The sequence below is a fragment of the Volvox carteri genome, assembly GCF_000143455.1.
Source record: "Volvox carteri f. nagariensis unplaced genomic scaffold VOLCAscaffold_46, whole genome shotgun sequence".
Classification (NCBI taxonomy): domain Eukaryota; kingdom Viridiplantae; phylum Chlorophyta; class Chlorophyceae; order Chlamydomonadales; family Volvocaceae; genus Volvox; species Volvox carteri.
The window spans coordinates 873373-894216 of NW_003307589.1; the positions used below are offsets into that span (position 1 = coordinate 873373).

At 55.7% G+C, this 20844-nt stretch overlaps 3 protein-coding genes across 3 annotated transcripts in view; 2 read left to right on the top strand and 1 right to left on the bottom strand.

The window, feature by feature from the left end:
- Positions 1–670: 670 nt before the first annotated feature.
- VOLCADRAFT_106578 (uncharacterized protein) lies at positions 671–8252 on the bottom strand. Its single transcript, XM_002954863.1, has 10 exons — positions 7739–8252; positions 7232–7404; positions 6768–7130; positions 6370–6551; positions 3873–4177; positions 3219–3354; positions 2679–2905; positions 2037–2425; positions 1494–1672; positions 671–906 (listed from the first exon to the last, which is right to left on the bottom strand). Exons 1-10 carry the CDS (start codon positions 8052–8054, stop codon positions 777–779), a joined length of 2400 nt encoding a protein of 799 aa, XP_002954909.1. The 5' UTR covers positions 8055–8252; the 3' UTR covers positions 671–776.
- Positions 8253–9219: 967 nt separating this feature from the next.
- VOLCADRAFT_76494 (uncharacterized protein) lies at positions 9220–14501 on the top strand. Its single transcript, XM_002954812.1, has 14 exons — positions 9220–9411; positions 9539–9631; positions 9800–10025; positions 10224–10309; positions 10571–10763; positions 11099–11263; positions 11452–11573; positions 11930–12019; positions 12240–12350; positions 12603–12786; positions 13050–13291; positions 13498–13624; positions 13800–14044; positions 14236–14501. Exons 1-14 carry the CDS (start codon positions 9229–9231, stop codon positions 14461–14463), a joined length of 2295 nt encoding a protein of 764 aa, XP_002954858.1. The 5' UTR covers positions 9220–9228; the 3' UTR covers positions 14464–14501.
- A 2324-nt stretch (positions 14502–16825) lies between these two features.
- Positions 16826–20844, top strand: part of VOLCADRAFT_95757 (uncharacterized protein) — a gene marked incomplete at both ends in the record, with an annotated part of 5897 nt that continues 1878 nt past the window's right edge. Inside the window, 7 exons of the mRNA XM_002954813.1 lie at positions 16826–16936; positions 17386–17623; positions 18402–18425; positions 18504–18679; positions 19254–19448; positions 19895–19960; positions 20379–20419. Of these exons, the coding sequence (XP_002954859.1) occupies positions 16826–16936; positions 17386–17623; positions 18402–18425; positions 18504–18679; positions 19254–19448; positions 19895–19960; positions 20379–20419 (851 nt within the window). The remainder of the gene's footprint in view (positions 16937–17385; positions 17624–18401; positions 18426–18503; positions 18680–19253; positions 19449–19894; positions 19961–20378; positions 20420–20844) is intronic.

Sequence of the window (20844 nt, forward strand, 5' to 3'; positions counted from 1 at the left end):
GCTTCTCTGGTTCTCTACGTTTAGGCATGCTACCTTATAATGTCTATTGATGGCCAGTCCACGTGAGGATAGGTTATCGTCTGTGACAACGTAATGGTTGTCCATGTAGCCTGCCCAGAACTTTAGTGCGCTTAAGTTCAGAACAGTCAATGCGCTGCTGAAGCAACCCAACGAAACCTTCCCATTACTAAAAATAACTTCTCTACGGTTGGCATGTCTGCCCTCCTGTCGATGACTTGCAGGAACGACTGGTACCCGTTTCTAAATGTTTTAGACAATCTGACTTCGCTATAACTACTGTTTTTGCGTGCACACCAACCTGCAGAAAAATGCGTAGCTCCCATGGTATAACGGGTTTCGGCAGCTTCATGCATTTTCCTACACTCCTTAACTATTAACTGCTAACCAAGCAATTCACCGTGTACTTTCATGCTGAACGAAACAACCGTTGCGCGTTGCGGCCAGCAATTCCTGCAACCTACAACCCATTGCGGTGCAGGTCGGTAGTGGCCCCTACTGGACACGTCCAATACGAAGTACTGCGTCTCCTTTCCGCGCCCCGTTCCTTAGGGCGCTCGTGGGCCAGGACCACACGCACAACCGCGGAAGGAAGAGTATCAGCATCCGATAGTTGTAATGACAGAGCACATAAGCACCCGACGGTTGCAGGCTCCGAGAAACGGTTACATGGCCCCTCAGCTTGGGCACAATAAACGCTCATCCCGACACACCAGCGCCAGCCAACCAGCGAGCCTCCCCCAGAACCCCGTTCGCGCTCAAAGTCGCCTGCTCTTTGCAATCTTGGTCTTGATACCAGTTGCCTCGCCGCCATACGCCACCGATTCCGGTTTCCGGACAGGCTGCACCGCACCCTTGACGCGAACCATGGCCTTCTCAAACTTCATCCTGCAAGAGCGCGGACAGGAGAATCACAAGCGTCAACACTAAGAATTGTACCCTTCCACGCTTACGGATAACCTCCTTTCGGAAGCAGCTAAAACGTTTCCTGAACGAAGGAGGACTGCAGGGCTTCTTTCCATTACCCGCATGTTGCATCTCCCCAAATCTAGGAAAAAGCTGGCGACTGCCAAAACTTCCTTTTTCGGTTCCCATGTTCAGCCGCACGGACGGACATCCACCCATGGGCATTCGCAAAAAGCACTTTCCTCTTATTTCCATTTGCCCGGCTGGCCACCACCGCATTTCAATCATTTCCAGCCTTCTTCCTCCACACCGTTCGCTACAGCGTGAGTTACCAAAAGGCCAGGTAACCCCCGCTAGGTAGGGCCCCACCCGCCATATATGCGGGGGTCCTGGGTCCTTACCACACGGCTGAGCGGTGGCCCGCAGGGTCCAACTTCGATCGGTGACTTCGACCTACAATCGCCCATTCCTAATGCATATCACGCATTAATGACATCCCACTCGCACTGACTCGCGCATCTACACACTCCCGGCCACGCCTCGCATACACGCATATCACAAGTTCCCACCTGTTCTTCTTGCGTGGGTTCTTCTGGTCGCGCCGGCGATGTGGCGTCAAGCCGCGGTTGCGCTGAATCTCTTCCGTGATCCCGCGCGCGGCAGCGGTGGTCGGATCAGGCGCCGGCGGCGCCAGCGCAGGTGCTCTGTGCGCCTCGGCTCGAGCCTTCTTGCGTGCCGAGGCGTCAGCCTGTTCGTCACCGTCGGATAAGAGGAGCGGGAGAAGAGGGGTTTCGGCTTAGGACACACGAAGTCCCGGTATAGCCGCATTGAGGGCAGGGAGGCCTGCACATGCATCACCCCAGCCTCGGCGCATGGTGTGGATCGGTTGACAGGGAAGTACGGCGCATGCTATGCGCGTTCGCCCCTATGCTGACTCAAACTCGTGGCCACGAACTCCTTTCGATATCAACCCACGGTTGCCCCGCTATCCAACACCCCAACACACACATGAAGCCGACGGGCCGCGTACGCGGGGCGCAAGCAAAACGAGAAGTGAGCTTGCTGGCTGCGTGAAGGCGTGTGGACGACAATGCCAGTTGATCTAAACGTACCTTCGCCTGCGCGTAGAAGTCATCCTCCTCGCCGACCGGCCGCCGCTTTCGTGCGCCCTTGGCGCCTCCAGCCAGATCATACTCATCAGCGCCGCCAAAGTCCTCGTCACTTGCAGCACCAGCCTTGGCCGTTCGCCGCGCCGCCGCCGCATCAAACTTGGCCCGCCGCTCGTGAAGTGGCTCCCGCAGCGGTAAATCCTCATCGCCGCCATGGGGCCGTTTCGACAGCGATGGGTGGTCGGCGCCAAAGCGCTGTGAGACCTTCTGACGCGCAAAGAGGTCATTGATCGCGTTGCCACGTGCCGTGGCCGAAGTGCCGGCGGCGCCAGCTGACCCACGGGTCATGTCGACCAGGTCCGCCACCTCGTCCCCAAAGTCCTCCAAAAGCCCTGGCGGGCCCGGACATGGTTACAGCAGCGGCGACGGGCAGCGGCAGCAGCGTGTCATCCTAAAGGACAACTAGCGCGCGGTAAACTACTTAGGGCGGCGTCATTTGAAGCATCCAACACCACCACGCCACCGCCACTGCTGGGCAGCGCAACGTCCCGCACCTCCTAAACGCGGATCTCGACCCCAAAGAGGGCCTAAGCCTCACTCATACGCGCCCTCGTAACCATTCTCTTCCCCCCCCCACACACACACCTGCGCCGCTCATGCCCGCCCGTCGTTGCTGCCGCAGCCTCTTGGCCTCGTCCTTGGACAGCGGCACACGGATGAACATGTCCTCCTCCACCGCGGCCCGCGCCTCCAACTTGGCCCGGGTGCGCAGGGCAGCCAGGGAGTCCAGTCCCGCCACCGCAGCCCGCTCCTCCTCGGGGGCACCCGCCAGCTCCGCAGCCAGGGCGCGAAGCGTGTCGCTGCGCTTGGCCCTGCGCGCAAAGGACAGGGAAGGAAAAGCAGAAAAAAGGGGCAGGGACCGGGGTTGAGGGGGCCGGGGTTTTTGCGTATCTGGGAACAATGCCTCTCACGCAGGCTCTGCACCCTCCAAACTACCGCATACAGTTACTGATAGCCCCGCGTCCTTCACGTTCACCTCTGCGGACTGAAGCTTTGCACCCATTCCGCCACGCCCCACAGGCCTGGCGCGCGGCCAGTGGGGCCCGCCAGGCCCCACGTACGAGCCGACGTAAGGACTGAAGGACGGACCGACAAGCGGACCGACGGACAAACGATCGCACTCACTTGAATTTGAGCTCCTTGAGTCGGCGTTGCTCCTGAGACGACAGCCTGGCCCCTGCCCCTCCCGCAGCCCGCTGCTCGTCCAGCTCCATTGAGGTTGGGTTGATCTTGGGTGGCCGGTACAACCCCCCGGGCTCACCTGCCGCCAGTGTGGAGCCGGGGAGGGTGGATGGGCGGACAGGTTGAGAAGATTCGAGGAGTACGGCAGGGTTTATCAAAGGAAAGGACGGATTTCCTAGGAGTTCCTCATTAGGGAGGACACGGATGCACGACGGGTAATAAACGTGAAAAATTGGCAGCAGCAGCCACAGTGTCAGCTGTCGCTACAAATGCTACACCTGATTAACAACACAAATCACTGGCACAAAGGTTAAAAAAGCCATTTGTCACCTAGGTGACCTCTACTCGCTAAATAAGTTTAGCAGGAAGGAGACGCGCGGCACATAAAGGGGGAAGACACCAGGCGGAGTCAATCCTGACGCCACCCGTCCTGTCCGGGAGGGGTGCCAAAAATGAAGCACGGCTATACGCGGCAACCGCGTCTACACACCTGACCCACCCGCAGCCACTATCGAACCCTCACGCGCACTGAATCGAAACAACTTACAAGGCAGAACCCCGTGTTCCTTTTCGCGTCTGATAGGACAGGGCCCCTACCTGCAGTGCCATTATCGCCCGCGGATCCCCCACTACCCGTCGCCTTGACCTTGGGCACCAGCGCGTCAGGTCGCGGCCCGTACTGCAGCTCATCAGCGTCCATAGCCGCCGCCGCAGCTGCCGATCCCGGCCCAGGACCTGCCACCGCCGCGTCGCGGCCCTCGTCCGGTGCGAAACCCCCGCGGCCATTGGCCTGCGGTGCCGCCGATGCCATTTGCGCCGCCTTCAGCAACTTGTCGATCTGGTACGACAGTTGCTTGTCAATGGGCCGGATCTTCTCCAGATACGCCCGGAGCTCCACAAGCCTGCGCGCGCCATGACATCGATTACACGGTACAGAAGTTGGGGGCACAAGTGCTTAACGAAGACCGGATGCGGCGTGAGAAACGGACGTCGGAATGTTGTTTGTATGCGGGGTGTGACAGGGTACACTGGGTCGAGGTTTCGCAGGTTCCTATGCATGTGGACGCAGCTGGCATGCGACCTTGGTGTGCGGGGCGGGCGACACCGAGGCGTGAGTGCGGAGGACGGAGGGGCGAAGACAGAGGGGCAAAGGCCGGTCGGAGAGCTGCTTCCGATTTGGGTCTTTACTGGGTTGTAATGTGCGGACCACCCGGTGGGGCACCTGCGCATCTGCGGCGCGGGCACAACTTTCCAAAGCAGCCAGCGGAGGCAGGAAGGCCCCAAGGCTCTCCTCTTTTCCCCCTTTTTGTCGGCAAAGCGCAAGCACCGGCACGCCACGGAATGCCGACGTGATGGTGACTCTAGCCGCCGATGGTGCGGTAGGTGGACATACATGCATGCTCACAGTAAGACAAAAGGGAGGCAAGGGCTTTGACAGCTTCCTGTTTGCACTTGCCCCCCGAGACCTTCGAAACCTCTTCGTCCTCAGTCGCGTTTCCTTAACCCAACAAAACCGCGGACGCACCGTTCGTGCCTGCAGTGCTTTCTAAAATCGACACGCATTCCCAAAATGCTTGCAGGGATATACATATGTATATCAGCTGACGCACATAGGACTGCGACGTCGCAGGTAACGGGATCACATCCGAGGTAAACATTGTGCGTGCGTTTCCTTGCGTGTAAGATATATATGCAGAGCAGACATATATGCACCGGCACGCTGCTATGCTGGCGATTCGGCCCTCCAGCCCGACTACTGCGCGACGGCGCCCGACGCTGCACAAGGTGGCAGAACGACCGGGGGTTCATTCTTGGCAAAGCACAAGCACCGGTGCGCCACTGCCGGGGGCGCACTAGTGACTCTAGCCGCCGATGCATCATGCTGTGCTACTGCGTGCAGGTGACTCTTGGGCGCCTGTGGACTGGAGTGAATGCAATAAGTGACCGGTGCGAGTTTATTAAAATAATAAACTAAGGTGGGCCTCCGAAGCGCGAGGACTTGCCAGAGGGCATATGCAGGTGGAATGTGCTGAGCTGTAAAGCGTTAACGGAAGCAGCGAAGTGCACCTGGGCTCGTGCAACAGCAAGGGTGCCGGCAGAACCGACATCTTAAACGGTAGACCCACTAGATATGTGCTTAACGAAAACAATCACTTGGTTTTCATGCATATCACATATCATGGGCCGTATGCGTGTGATGTGAGAAAACAGGCAGTGCGGGTACATGCACGCATGTGGCATATCCGGTTGTGTGCGCAGGGGCGCCCAGCGGCGCCAGCAGCGGTAGCCGACGATGCTTCACGGACGTCTCAGCGGGCAGCAGCCCTCATCGGGCTGAGCTGAGCATCTCTCTTGGCGAAGCTTCAGCACCGGCACGCCACTAACGGCGACGTGCTAGTGACTCTAGCCGCCTATGCAAGATATTTATTTGGACAACCAAACCTCAACGACCTCATCGAGGTAATGTCTACATCCATTAGATATCAAGTCCAGTAGATGCTCAATAATGTGCGACCGAAATAGCCTCAAAACGTGTAAGCCGCAACCCTGGCGAGGCTGCAAAACATGCTTTCCCTTCGCTCTTCCCCAACACATAGGCGGCCAAGCTGATGAACATCGTGAAGTGCATTAAGAGATGGTAGAGGAAATGTAGGCTGGGCTGAGCGGTACTGCTGACGGCGACTGGCGCACACCAACACACGGCTTTCCGTGAGCCACCCAGCCTTGTCATTTCGGCAAAGCTCAAGCACCGGCATGCAACTGACGCACGACATGATGGTGACTCTAGCCGCCGTACTGTCATTAGACAGGTTATGGCCAGATTGTATTACACTATGGGTTATAGTTTCACGATATATAACGCTATAATATATTAAACCAGCGGTGCGTTCCTTGTGGCTCTGTTTGAGTCTCTCCTTGTGACGGCACTAACAGGTGCATCTCCATCCGTGTACAGGTCGACAGCTAAACCCCACCCCATACATCGCTTCGCCTGCTGCCCAACGTAAAATGTTCAGCAATCTTTTTAAGTTCAGTCTTACCCGCCAGTCAACAAAGAGATTTCTGTCTGGACCCAACCTTAAACCCTCCTCACCTGGCAATGACAGGGTGATCCCGTACAGGCCTACCCTCCGCCTTCATCAGCAGATAAAACACAATGTGGATGCAGTAGCTCAGCAACAGCAAGTACTTGGCCTCCAGGTACGACAAGCCCTCTGTCGTACCAAGACCCCCCTCGCGCAGCTCCGTCAAAACTGGCATTACGCGATGCCGTACCTGCCGTACCAGGGCGCAATAGGATGTCAATCCAATTTTGGACGAACAGGAAAAGTAGGATGCACACAGGCCGCAAGGACATGACATGACGGGGCGCAGCAAAAGGGCCAAGGTAAACCCCTGCTAGCCCCCCTGCAATCACCGTGTGCCCATCCAGAGTGGGTTGGATGGGAACACATTTCCTAGCGTTGCCTTCCTCCCTTTGCCCTTCCGCACCTCCGCGAGGCTCTCCTGCAGGTCCTGCAACAGGCTGAGCAGTTCGGGGGCATCCGCCATCAGCGCCGACATCCGGGCATCGTGACCCAGAGCGGACAGGTCGCGCGCCACTGCCTCCACCTCCACCTGGCCCTGTCGCTTCCCGCTCCCCATCTTGCCACCCTCCACCGCGGCTGCGCGTGCTGCCGCCAGGCCACCCATAGTCGGACCCTCATCCTCCTCGCCCTCGTCAGTCTCCTCCATATGGTCCTCGTCCTGGTCTTCGAGTCCAAAGTCCGCTGCCGCCAGCTTTGCAGCCCGTGCCCGCTGCAATGCCAGCGCCTCCTGCTCCTCCTCCTTGAGCGCCTCTTCATCGCTGCCAGCCTGCGGTGGAGGGCGGGTCCCAGTGTAAGCCGTTTGGCGCAAGACGCGACGCAAGGCGCACTAAGAGCGGGTGACCACGCGCCACGTAGCAGTGTACCAACCTCGGCGGTGTCCGCATCATAGTAAGCGCGCTTACTAGCACCCCAAAGCCGCTCGCCCTGGTCGTTTCCTTCCCCCTCTCGCTTTCCGGCCCTGCCGTCTTCCTCATCATCCTCATCCTCTTCGCCCCGTTGGAGCTTGAGTTTCTGGCCCAGCGCCTTAGCTTGCTTGGCAACTGCGTTATGAGGCGGTGGCAGGGTAGGAACGGAGTATGGGTAAGGAGTAGGTTCCAACGTGGAAGGCTTTGGTGTACATATGTGGGTGCCGAAGCATCTACTGGGATTCCACAGGGGATGAGTAAATGGGAATCGGGAGAGTCGTGCCAGGCAGGAGCAAGCGCAGCTGGGAGCTGGCGGGAGCCCGAGCTGAATTCAGATAGACCAGTAGGCATGCTGTACTATAGCAGGAAAAAGGGCCTCAAAGATACAGAGCATACACGCAAGTTCCGTGTGGGTGCGGTGCATATTTAATTAGACCCCGCGCAATCGCCGCCGTTTGTCGCAACGCACGTTCGGCTATTCGTCCGCCACGCTTCAGAGCGTCCTGGATGATAGCTTCTTCGTCATCTTCATCGTCGTCCTCCTCTTCGTCCTCATCCTCCTCCTCGTCTTCGCCACTGTCATCCAAGTTGTAGACACCCTCGACGTCTAGGCCATCGTCATCATCCATATCATCGTCGTCTGACATATTCAAGCTTATCTTATCCTTTTTGCCTTTAAATGCATCTTCATCACTGTCGCTGTCTGGAGAATCTTCAACCCGTAACTTGCGGGCTTCTGAAGGACCAAGCCTTTTAGCGGCTGGTCGACGTTGCAGCTTCGCCATAGTCGGCACAGCCGCCCAGCACTAAAAGCAAGCCTGGGTTTCGGCCGCTTGTGTCAATTATCTGGCGGCGCTGAAACCAATTCTGGAGTGAAGCAGGAATTAAATACTATTATATTAACGCTATTTGGTTTTACACATACAAGATACAATCTTTGCAGCAAAGTCAGAAATTGAAGCAACTAGACGAGCTCGTGCTTGTCCACCCCAGGAAAGGCGAACGCCAGCGGAAACTGTGGAGACCTTGAAATAATCAACGCATGAATAAAAGACCATCTGTGAGTAAACAAGGAAAATTTATTGGCTCGCTATTGTACGATTCCGTTGGCTTGGCGACAAATAATGCCCGCGCGTGGGCCAGGTGGGAATGTGGGGGTCAGGTGGACTTCGTTAGCAACGCCTACTGCGGTGGGTATTTGAGTGTAGGGTGCTTTGGTAGGATAGGGGTCCAAGGAAAACGCATAACGGCAATTCGGCGCATCAATACGTTAGCGTAGCGGAATTCTCTACGGAGACTGCTGCGGGTCGCAGGAGTAAGGGAAAGACTGAAGACCGCTAAGCATTGTGATGAGGTTTGCTTTGGAACTTTTGGCTTGGGTTCATGTGGGGTTGCATGGGTTCATGTGATAAGACAGTCGCACTGCACGAGATGGACTGGAGAGAGGGGCTGTACGCGAGGGGGAAAATGCGCTGCAATTCTAACCACCTTACAGATGTTAACCGTGCTTCGTCTTTAGAGATACTACGATGGGGACCGATGGCTACGCACCAAAGCGGTTAGGCCATCGCATTGGGTGCTTCGTTCATTCTTCCTATCCCAGGCAACAACAAGAAGGCTGCGATATATTTACATTATTATAAGCGATAATCGCAAAAGTCTGCAATCCATACATGCACTCTTGCCCAACATAAGGGATCTCTGCAAATCAGCATATTTATCCTTTGCCGTATTTCTCGCACGATGCCCTGCACAATTGTACTTAAAGGTGAGGGGCACATTCACGCTGTCGCCGCATCAAGGCACCATAAGGCCCGCTCGACACGTTTATAGACCTTTGCAGACCATTGTAGTCGATTGTTTGTGATTGCTCCACAAAGTTTTGTGGCACAATCCATTTTCAAGGACGCCACGGAAAGGTGTTGAAGTCCTCTTGGGGACCTCGGTGGTGTCGGAGAAATGGTTCTCCCCGAACCTGTTGTTTTGAGTCTGATTCCGGCGGCTTCCATCCTTGGCATCATATTTGCGATTTTCCTATGGAAGAGAGTGTCAGCTATCCAGCTGACTGGCGGCCGCCTCATATCGAGCCAGAATGGCCGGGAATACCTGCTGGAAGAGCAGCAGGGTGGTGGTGAGGAGGAGGTAAGCGGAATTTCCCTAGAAGATCTTGCGAGCGAAATGATTGCATCTGAAGTCAAGGACACGATCGCCGGAACGTGTCGGTGAAATTTTCCTGACAAGCCCTTTTGCGCATGTCTGAACGATGTAGGTTGTTGCTAAGGCTGCTGATATCCAGAAATCTATTTCGGAAGGTGCCTCGTCCTTCCTGGCCACCGAGTACTACTATTTGGGAATATTCATGGTGAGCTTCTTACCTTACTGGCGATTGTGGCGTGCGTTGTGAAGCTTTGGAAAATGTTATGTGCCGCCCGGACAAGACAGATTGGGGGGTTCGATTTACAGCGGATTCGGGCTGGCGAATGAGCATGACGATGCTGTTGGCTATGTCCCAACCCATGGATCCCGTCAGGTTATCATGGCAGTTGTCATCTTCTCCTTGCTGAGCATTGTGAAGCCGGAGGGCGACCGCACCCACAGCGATGAAGTCCGAAATGGCATTTTCTCAACAATCGCTTTCGTGCTGGGAGGTGCTACCTCGATTCTGTCCGGATACCTGGGCATGCAGATTGCAACGTATGCGAATGCCCGAACTGCTGTCGAGGCACGCAAGGGCATTGCCCCCGCTTTCATGTGCGGTAGGTATGGCTGGTTAGCAAAGTACGACAATCCTCGCTTCACTCTCTTCCTTAAGATGCCTGAATTATTGCACTCCTGACTGACTGTGATCAGCTCTGCTTCTTGCATAACTACACTAGGTGTCCGCCGCCTATGCGATGGAAGGCGTGCAATAAACTGAGTGGTATACTTCACCCGGGGTGTTAACTTCTGCGCAGCGTTCCGCTCTGGTGCTGTGATGGGCTTCCTGCTTTCGGGTTTTGGTTTGCTTAACCTCTTCCTGGCTATCTGCGTGTTCCGGAAGGTACGCTTGCTAATACCCTTCTCCCCGATGCTAGCCTTCAGCGTTACTCTGTTGTCACGGACACGGTTGTCGACAGCGCATCCATGACTTACACTTTTTCATAGTACCGCATGTTGGATTACCAACGTCTGCCCAGCTGTCGGTATATACTAGGTGGTCGTCTGTTGCTCGCCAGCCCTGCCTACTGGGGTGGAAGTTACGCTTCTTGTTGCAGCTACTAACGCTTCACAACGGGACCCGTGCATGCTCTGATCTGCCCAGTTCTATGGCGACGACCTGCGTGGTCTTTTCGAGGCAATCACCGGCTACGGTTTGGGCGGCTCCTCCATTGCGCTGTTTGGCCGTGTGGGCGGCGGCATTTACACCAAGGCGGCTGATGTGGGTGCTGATCTTGTCGGCAAGGTCGAGAAGGACATCCCGGAGGATGACCCCCGCAACCCAGCTGTTATTGCCGGTGCGTTGTATCCATAACTGATGATTAGTCATGGTCCGTTAGCGTTTTTGCTAGGGATCAGATGCTAGGGTTAAGATTTTTAAATGTAGTCCGTTCCAGTGTTCGCTTTGTTTCGGTTGATCTTTGCAGAAGCTTCTTGAGGTTACTTGAAATTCCTGTTTCCATTTCCGAACTGCATGAATTACATGTCGCGTGTGGCCTTCAGTCTATCCGCTTGTTGTTGGTTGCCCCGTAGTGCGCGGCGATGATGCTCAGTAGAACCTTGGCCTTAAGCGGTATCGGGTTACTGAAATATGCATTCCTGCTCCTTGCCCTTACCAACTTCCATACCGCAGACAACGTGGGCGACAATGTGGGCGACATTGCCGGCATGGGCGCTGACTTGTTTGGTTCCTTCGCCGAGTCAACCTGCGCCGCGCTCGTTATTGCAGCGGTGTCGGATCTTGGTAACAAGCACGGCTACACCGCCATGATGTTCCCACTCCTTGTGTCCGCCACGGGTATGTAAGGGCAGTTTTGTATGTTGCTGGTAGTTACTCCGCCCATGCGCCCGTCCGGATGACTATGTAAACGGATACCAGGTCCCTACTTAGTCCATGCCCAGTTACTGGGAACAACATATCGAGTTAGTTACGAGTGCGTTTTCAATACCTCTCCCGCCGGTCTCTACACCGCGTTGCGCCTGCAGGCATCGTCGTTTGCCTGCTGACCACATTCCTTGCTACGGATTTCTACCCTGCCAAGAAGATTTCCGAGATTGAGCACGCCCTTAAGATGCAGCTCATCGTCTCCACCTTGCTGATGACCCCGGTGCGTTGGAATTTTTGATATAGAAGTCTCCATAGCACTATCCACACTATCACACCTTTGCACGTTGTGCTATGCAAACTTTAGTGCTAGAAAGAATAATAGGGGATGTACTTCCGGTGTGGGTTGCATCAGTGTGGCTGCGTGGTGTGTTTGGAGCCTGTCCGTGAAACCCTTGGTAGGTCGGGTGGGTTGTTTTTGGACCCTGCAACTCGCGAATGCATGCCTTTCCTTTTTTGTTTCTGCGCCATTGATTTAGCAGTTGGTATTCCTAAGATTTAACAGTTGGTATGTCCGCGCTGTGCGACCATTTAAAAGGCCTTGCTGCGTCCCTTGCAACGTAAAACACCGCTAAACAGGTTGCTCTGGGTGTTGCTTTCTGGTCGTTGCCCGCAACCTTCGAAATGAATGTGCCCTCGAGCACTCCGGATCAGCCATTTGACGTCAAGGTGCGTGCCTCACTAACTATGGTGGGCATGGCACGGATGACTGTTTAGGCAGAATGGTAGTTGGGATGTTTTGGGCAGTTATTTCTGCAAACCGTCCGATGCGCAACCGGTCTTGAGATATGTCGATTTCCATATGCATGTGATCGCCGTAGTGTCCTAAACTATTGAATTAAGGGATAGTGATCACTCTGAATTGTCCGGTATATATCGGTTGCTGCAGGTTGTGAAAAATTGGTACATGTTTGTGTGCATCGCGACGGGTCTATGGGGCGGCCTGCTGGTTGGTCTGCAAACCGAGTATTTCACCTCGAACCGCTACAAGCCGGTGCAGGTGCGGAGAGCGGTTAATGGTGTGCTCTTTGTTTGGCTTCGGACACCAGGTTTCGGAAAGGCGCAGAGATGTGAGGACTGATTGTGTTGGCATGCTGATGTGCCGGTCACACGCGAAGGCCTGGCAAATCCTAGGCCGGGTTCTGCATTTTGCTGATTAATGGCATACTTGGAGCAGGAGAGGTCCTCCATAAGTCGGAAACCATAAGGCAGTTGCTCATCTACTCCTGGCTCCGGTTATTGTGCGTTGCAGGATGTTGCTGATGCTTGCCGCACCGGCCCCGCCACTGATATCATCTTCGGTCTGGCGCTTGGTTACAAGTCCTGCATCATCCCGACCATTGTCATCGGTGTTGCGATTTACGTTGGAAACACACTGGCTGGCATGTTCGGCATTGCTTGCTGCGCCCTAGGCATGCTGTCCACCCTGGCAACCGGTAAGCAGAGGATTAGTAGGGACGAGATGTGTCATCGCAAGACAGGTGGCACCTTCAAAGCCTCAGCTAATTGCTGCAAGGATTGAAGCTGCAATTACAGAACCGCATCGAGTCGCACGCATTGCGTATGTGCGCATGCCGCGTGGTTTGTGGGCATCAGATGTCCTGCTTGTTGGGGGCCAAACTTTATGGCATTGAGGTCACTGCAACTGCTGGTGCATTGATTTGCCTTCAATTCATTTGCTGTTGCCTTTTGTCTTTAGGTCTGGCTATTGATGCGTACGGCCCCATCTCCGACAATGCTGGTGGCATCGCCGAGATGGCTGGCATGGGCGAGGACATCCGCGAGCGCACCGACGCTCTCGACGCTGCCGGCAACACTACCGCTGCAATTGGCAAGGGTTTCGCAATTGGTTCGGCTGCTCTCGTTTCGCTGGCTTTGTTCGGCGCCTTCGTGACCCGCGCCCGGATTGACATGATTCACTCCTCCATCTTGGAGCCACGGGTCAGTGGCTGTTGTGAACCTTAGTCCTGACCTGATTTGTGCTGCTTACCGAAAAATCGCCAACGCGCCCTCGCACAAGGGAAACCATGCCTTACTTCAGACGTCTAGGGTTCGTTTTTGCAAGCACTGCGGACCGTGCAAACATCCCCAGTGAAGTCATTGCCGTGACCGCTGACCCTAAGGATAAGTTACCCCTGGCATCGCAGGTGTTCGCTGGTCTGCTGCTTGGCGCTATGTTGCCTTACTGGTTCAGCGCGATGACCATGAAGTCGGTGGGCAAGGCTGCTCTGGCCATGGTGCATGAGGTTCGTCGCCAGTTCAACACTATTGCTGGTGAGGTCGTGCCGGTTATGAGCTATGTGTGGTGTGCATTATGCTCCCTGAATATGTAGACTTATGTCGGCGTTGCGTCGCGTTACTGTTTCCCCCTAATACCTCGCCGCAACTCATGTTCCCCTCGCTTCTGACTCTTCATTCCCCGCTGTTTCCGGGATCTGCTTTCTTACAGGTCTGATGGAGGGCACCACCCGGCCTGACTACAAGAAGTGTGTCGCCATCTCGACCCAGGCTGCCATCTCCGAAATGATTGCCCCCGGTGCCCTGGTCATGTTCACCCCCGTCGTTGTTGGCGCTTTGTTTGGCACCCAGTGCCTAGCGGGTGTGCTTGCGGGCAGCCTCGTCAGCGGCGTCCAGCTGGCCGTTTCCATGTCCAACACCGGTGGCGCCTGGGACAACGCCAAGAAGTACATCGAGGTGTGGAAATGGGGGATTCTAATGTAGTGAGTAGTTCGTGCGGGGGCCGTGATTGCAGGTCTAAGGGAAGGGAGGGAGGGGAGGGGAGGCATTCTAGTCGAAATGCTAGCCTGGGAAGACTTTTCTTTGTATCCTTATTCGAATTTCGAATCTGCGAATCGCAGTCACTTTTCGTTTACTCCTGATTGCAGGCCGGTGCTACTGAGCACGCACGCGAGCTGGGCGGCAAGGGCAGTGACTGCCACAAGGCCGCCGTCATCGGTGACACCGTTGGCGACCCCCTCAAGGACACCTCGGGCCCCTCGCTTAACATCCTCATTAAGCTCATGGCCGTCGAGTCGCTGGTGTTCGCTCCGTTCTTCTACAACTGTGCGCACGGCGAGGGCCTCATCTTTGACTTCTTCGGCTGGACACAGTGAAAAGGCGGGTTGTTTGCGGGGCCTCGGATTCCACGCGCGGAGTACCGCGCGTTTACTGGAGATTCCTTAGTGAAGCTTTATTAATTTGGATGAGAATCGACACAGATCAACGATTCGCGCTCAACCCATTGTTGAAGACGTGGTATACGGCCGTGGGTATGGCTGTTGTTGAAATGGTGGTGGGGCGAGGGGTTTCCCCTAACCCAAGGCCTGCCTTTCCCGGGTCACAACATCTCCGGCGTTTATCATGCGGTGGTGTAGTGACGTCGCGCCGTTGCGACGGGGCTGGCGGGTGGGGCAGGTACGCGCCTTGCGTCTGGTGATAAATGCATGTTATCAGGAACTGCACAATCGCTAGCCCTGCCTAAAGCAGAGCCCCACTTTCTTCCTGGGCTATCGTTAGTGGCTGGGAGAGGGAACAGGCATGCAAGATTCCGCCATTAGACCGTGTGGTAGTTCGGAACCTTATAATTGCTGTGGCATGTTTGGGAGCAACGGCAAGTAAGGGTTGTGTCCATGGACCAGCCAAGATTGCGTAAGTGCTTCCGCTTGACAGGATGTGCTGCCGGACCCGGGCCTGGCCTGCTGCTGCTTATTTTTTGCCTGTGCATGGCTTGTTGGCGCCGATCGTTTGTTATGTAAGGTCAACGAGTCGTGTTGTTGAACGGAGTACTCTTTCGGGCTATCCCCGGATAGTGTGCGCGTGTTTTTTATGTTGGCCATTTACAATGCCGGACTGCGAACAGCGTTACTTGCCAAAGGCTATCCTGAAGGTGTAAAACATCTCCCGTGGGAGGGTTGGCGTGCTTGTCTCATCGCCATGCTATGTGGTGAGCTATGGATACATCCCCAAAGATGGATGGCTTAGCCAATGGGGGAAATAACATTCGCCTGGTCTCCCCTGTCAGGGGGTACAGAAGTGAGCCTAAAATGTTCAAAAACGCTGCTTATAAATCCCTAAGTCCCTATTGTTCAAATCCACATGCCACAGCTAGACATGCAAACCCTTTGAACTGCAATAGCAGCAGTTACGACTGTTTGGTTAACAAAGTACCAATTACACTAATGTCAAAAGCCGGTGAAATAATGCTGAGCCCTGGCTCCGGAAAAGCTTGAAAGATACAAGTACGCCACAAACGACGTAGCGGCAAACCAGCAGATCAGCCAGGCGCGGCCATCATAGTCGCAGATGCACCAGACCTGACCAAGGATAGAGTTGCATCCAGGTGTGCGTGTGTGATGGATGAAGTTATCCGTGTAGCGAAGCCTATGGGGTTTATTGATCGGACACCTCCGCCAACCCCAACCCCAAGCAAGACACGTGGGCTGGGCAACATGGTCGACGGCAGCAGTGGTGCAAAAGCCGCTGAAGAGCGGGATGCAGCTGTGGACTGATGTTGCGGACAACGCCATTGGATAAGTTGCGGCACATGATGGCTGTGCCTCGCTGCCATGTGGGTCGCCCACCGGGACGTTTGTTCCGTCTACGCAGTTGGGTGCTAGCGAGCTTCAGGAGTAGCTGGTGGCATTTGCTTTCCGTTCTGAGTGGCCATCCTAGTCGTCAGCTGTTGTTTGCTTTCCCGCCCAGTAATGTTTCATACACGATGCCATGTGTTTTGGTGAGGTGACACGCCTCACAAGTGTGCCCACCGCCGCGGTCGTACTCATGTTGGCGCGGGATAATTAAAGGATGATGTGCTTTGTAGCAAACGGGCATGCGTGGTGTGTAGGCAAGTTTCGTTGTTTGGCGTCATATGTTCCCAGGGCTGAATTTGGCAGGTCACTAGCCAACCAAAAATTGGGCCACTCATTCGTGACTGCTACCTACATTGTTGGCCGGCTGCTCGAAAAGTAAGGATGTCATATGGTAAACCTCTTCCATGATACGCGCTGCAACATCCAGGAAATCGGTTGAGCACCGAGGCACGGTAGCGGAGGTTAGCTTAACCGCGTGCACTGCTCCCGTACTGATTTGTCATGAGTCTTGTAACGGGAATATGCATCCGTTTTCCATCCATCCGTCTGTAACTCTTTTAAGTATTTTCAGTCCGGCAGTGCTTGAGTTATGTTTCGGTCCGTCTCCACGCCACACCCGAACAGGAATTCTCAATCGATATCAATTGCGCATGCAGGACGTTTAGGTTATCGTAGTGTTTTATTCTTTGAGCGAGTCGTTTACCGCTTACTTCCAGGTAACGATTTACGCGCAACGCTAGAGCGTTGCTAGAGCAGACAGATGAAATGATATAGATTTATACTTTCTGTGCGAATCTCGGCTTGTCCAGCGCTTGTTGCTTGTGAACGGATGGCAGGCCGAAGGTTGTGCTCCCTATAACTCTGCTTGATTGCAGTTTCAGCTACTATGACGGCGACACCGGTAGAGCCAGCCGCGCTGGCTGAGCTCACGGCAGCTAAGCAGTTGGGAATGGACCAGGCGGCGGTGAAGGAGACGGTGAAGGAATACTATGGGGAGGTGCGCTTCTGTGAACAGGTTACGCCATATGCCGTGACAGAAATCGTCGAAGGGAAGCCATATGTGTAGGGAAGCCTTATGCGGAAAACTTTTAGATGGGTGCGTGCATCAGTAATCATGGCGGTGGGTGCGTGCTTCGGCATCTGGACATCTGGCATAGATCTTCTCCTGCATTATGTGTCCTGCCGCAGGTAAACATGTGGGCGAACCGGGCAATCTGTGTATCACATAACCCAACCGCCTTCCGTCCCACCACTCGCCTGGCTCTCTCGCCACCCTCTTTCCCCAAATAAGCTGCCTCCCCTCCACACGCTTACCTTCCTGCACCCTCTTCATCCTTCGTGACACTCTCACACACGCGGAGAAGCAGCAACACGACCTCTCCTGGCAAATGGCAACCCTCTCCATGACCACTCTCCCGCCTGCTGCCCCGGGCATCACTCCCACAGACACTCAAGGGTACAGGCGACCTGCGCACCTCCGCATGCACAGCCTGCAAGGCACCTCCGCCTGCCGTACGTGCCGCGCTGGGAGCTGTGCCCAGCGAGATCAAGGACAAGTTCTACGGCTGCGGCAACCCCATCCCCACCGGCATTGAGGGACTGCGGGTGCTGGACCTGGGCTGTGGCTCCGGGCGGGACTGCTACGTGGCGGCAAAGCTGGTGGGAGAGAAGGGCACCGTGACGGGTGGGTGCGGTGGGGCGGTCGGGGCAACGGAGGGATTGGAGGGAAGGGCGGTTATGTGCGGTTGTTTGTTTGCTACATATCGATCCAGGCCTGACGCTGGCCAGGGCCACCTAACCGTATACCCCAACGGGAACGACCTCCGAAGCACTCTCCTCCTTGTGGGGGGAGAGGTATGTGATGGGCCCGCCTGCTCGACCGAGGGCGTGCAGTAACCCCGCGTTTTTCCCCGCTGTCAAGAGGAAAGAGAGCGCGGTGGCTACCAAGGCCCACAACCAACCTCAGCATGCGCTGCGGCACAGTTCCGTCCATGCAGCCTTTGCGCCGTGAGCAGCAGGCGCGGCTGCGCGCCCTGGGTCCTTGCAACACCTGGGCGCCCTGCCCCACCGGCGCCTTAAGCTCACAAGCTGAACCCTACAACTAAAACTGACCACACTACAACGTCCCTCCGCAACGAACTACCTGGCAATTCCCCGGCCACGGAAAGTTGTGTCAGGCCCCGCTCAGCCAGCCAGCCAGCCCCACCAGGGGTTTATTTCAGTCCGAGTCCATACATATCCATGCATGCAAGCATCTGCGTACCTATGTACGCATCTATGTACGTATGTACACCGAATTACTGTCAACCCATGCAAAGCCAGGCCCAAGCACATTTCCGCATTCCCGATCACCGAGCCCTCATTGGCCATCATCGGTTCATGTGAGTGTCTTTTGCATGTTGTCTGCATAATGTAAATATTCAGTTCCCCTCCTCCCTCCTCCTCCTCCTCTTCCCCCCAAGATATGACCATCCACATGTCCGATAGTACGTCTCCCGTTACACTCCCTACGTTTTAAGTTTCCGTCCACATCTCCTCTGGGTCATATCCGACGCCTTCTCCAGGCGTGGACATGACGCCCCCACAACTGGATGTGGCCCGGGCGCACTGCAAGAGCTATTGCTGCGAGACCCTGGGCTACGGCCAGCCGAACATGCAGTTCGTGCAGGGGGAGATCGAGTACCTGGACCGGGCAGGCATTGAGGACGAGAGCGTGGACCTTATCATCTCCAACTGCGTGGTGGGTGAAGAGGGCCTTGGCTACTACTAGGGTGACTAGGTGCGTGAGGGGCCGAACGGGGAAAATCCGGTGAGGCTGCTGTAATATATGTACATAGGGGGTAAGGGGGGATGGAACGGGGTAGGTGGTGTTTGGTGGGTGCCGAGTTGGGGGTACGACGAACCACAGACGATTGAGGAGAGGGGAAAACCGGGAGACGGCTACTCCAAGTTGATACTCCGAGTTGGGGGCTGAGGTGAGATGTGGTCACACGATGGATGAGGGGGCTGTTGGTGCTGTTGCTGACCGGGGGGGGTGTCAGACCTTCCCACCTCGCGTAGCTGGCAGTTATGTGCTTGGCCTGACATTCTTGGTAGTACGCGTGCCACCGCCATGTCCAACTCCCGTTGTGTCGTACCGTAATAGCTCCTGCTGCTGCCACGGCATTGGCGGCGTTGGCGGCGAGTGTTGGCTGCTGTGCGGCAGGCGGATTTCCCGTCGGATTTCCCGCCGTGTCGTGGAGGACGGAAGTTCCCCTCCCCCTGCGTCCCCACTGGCTTGGGCTCCCTCCCTTCAAACTTCCGTGCCCCGATAGATCAACCTGTCTCCGGATAAGGCCCGGGTGCTTTCGGAGTCATACCGCGTGCTGGCGCCCGGAGGCGAGATGCACTTCTCTGACGTGTACTGCGACCGGCGGCTGCCCGCCGCCATACGAACCCACCCCGTCTTGCTTGGGGAGTGCCTGGCGGGGGCGTTGTACGTCAACGACTTCATCCGGCTGTGCAGGAAGGTGATGCCGGGGGCAGCAGGGGGGTAGGGGGGTTTCGTGGCAGGTGTGGCAGATGTGGCGTGATGCGAGTTTTGTGACACGAGTTGAAGCCGCCCGGAATGTCATACATACATACATACATACATACATACATACATACATACATACATACATACATACATACATACATACATACATACATACATACCAGATGCAGATGATTACGTAGCCGATTAGTATGCAGGTGGTTGACACGTCTCCATTTGAGCTGTTCGATCCGTGTCTTGTTTTAGGAATTGTTTTTGTTGTTATTAGGAAACGAGTCTGTCTGTCTGTCTGTTATTGCGCTGGTGATGTGGTCTTGTAAGGCACGGCACCGCTGCCGTACCTGACATGTTGTTTTGGCCCGGACATCAAAACCCAAATCCCCGGGCCCCCCACACACACACCTCCGGGGCTGTTCCCAGGTTGGCTTCACGGATCCTCGGCAGCTGGAGTGTGAGGAGATTACCTTACATGACCCCGAGCTCAGGGTACGTGTTTGATTTATGTGTGGTGGGGGGAGGTGCTGTGGGGCAGGAGTCAGGGTCTTGGACTGGTAGCGGGTGCGGCTGCGGGAGAGAGGGATGCCGATGATGCAGGTGGTGCCGCATGTGGGTTGCTTCGGGGGGGAGAGCGATGGTGGCCTGGTATGGTATCGCGGTAGGCACGAGGATAAGGAGGGGGGAGAGGGGTAGAGGGGGTGCGGGGCGCAATCGGGGTACGCACATTGGGGGTTGCATCGTGGGGGGGGAATCACGGGAGGCGGCAGGTGGGAGAGTGTGGGGCAAGGGCTGGGGCAGTGCGAAGGTACTCCGAGTGCGCGGTATCCTTGAGTGAGTGCTAATCTTGCTGCTTAGTTTTCTTTCGTTGGCTGTGTACTGCTGCGGTACTGCCACTGTACTGCTGTAGGACTTGGTCGGCGAGGCGCGCTTCTACAGCATCACGTACAGGTGGGCGGTTTTGAAGGAGGACCGTTTTGCCGTATGCAAAACGTACATTGATGTTGTCAGTCGCTGGTTGGCTGCAGTTTGGCTGCCTGGTCCTTCCTTCCTTCCACTTGAGACCCCTATGTGTGTGTTTGTGTTTGCCACCCGCACCGTTACCCACTCCCGCATGCCTCTGCACGCACTCGCCCGCGCGACTGCCTGTCCATATTCCGTATGGCACCTTCCCTTATGTACGGTACTTGCCGGGCCGACCCATGTACAGGGTGGTGCCTCTGCTTGCTTGCACTTCCGCCGCCACTGGGGACTCTAGGTACCCTAGGAACGTCTTATCTGTCCCCGTCCATGTAAAATTATTAGGTGGTGACAATGCCTTAGGGTAGTGAAGGAATGTTATTTGTGCTGCGGTGCCTCCTCCCCCCCCTCCCCCT

Coding starts and splice junctions, on each gene's coding strand:
- VOLCADRAFT_106578 (XM_002954863.1), bottom strand. CDS start 8,054: ATGGCGAAGCTGCAACGTCGACCAGCCGCTAAAAGGCTTGGTCCTTCA. Junction 6,552..6,767: donor TGCAGGAGAGCCTCGCGGAG/GTGCGGAAGGGC, acceptor CTGGTACGGCAG/GTACGGCATCGCGTAATGCC. Junction 4,178..6,369: donor GATCACCCTGTCATTGCCAG/GTGAGGAGGGTT, acceptor TGGCGCGCGCAG/GCTTGTGGAGCTCCGGGCGT.
- VOLCADRAFT_76494 (XM_002954812.1), top strand. CDS start 9,229: ATGGTTCTCCCCGAACCTGTTGTTTTGAGTCTGATTCCGGCGGCTTCC. Junction 9,412..9,538: donor AGGGTGGTGGTGAGGAGGAG/GTAAGCGGAATT, acceptor TGAACGATGTAG/GTTGTTGCTAAGGCTGCTGA. Junction 14,045..14,235: donor ACGCCAAGAAGTACATCGAG/GTGTGGAAATGG, acceptor TCCTGATTGCAG/GCCGGTGCTACTGAGCACGC.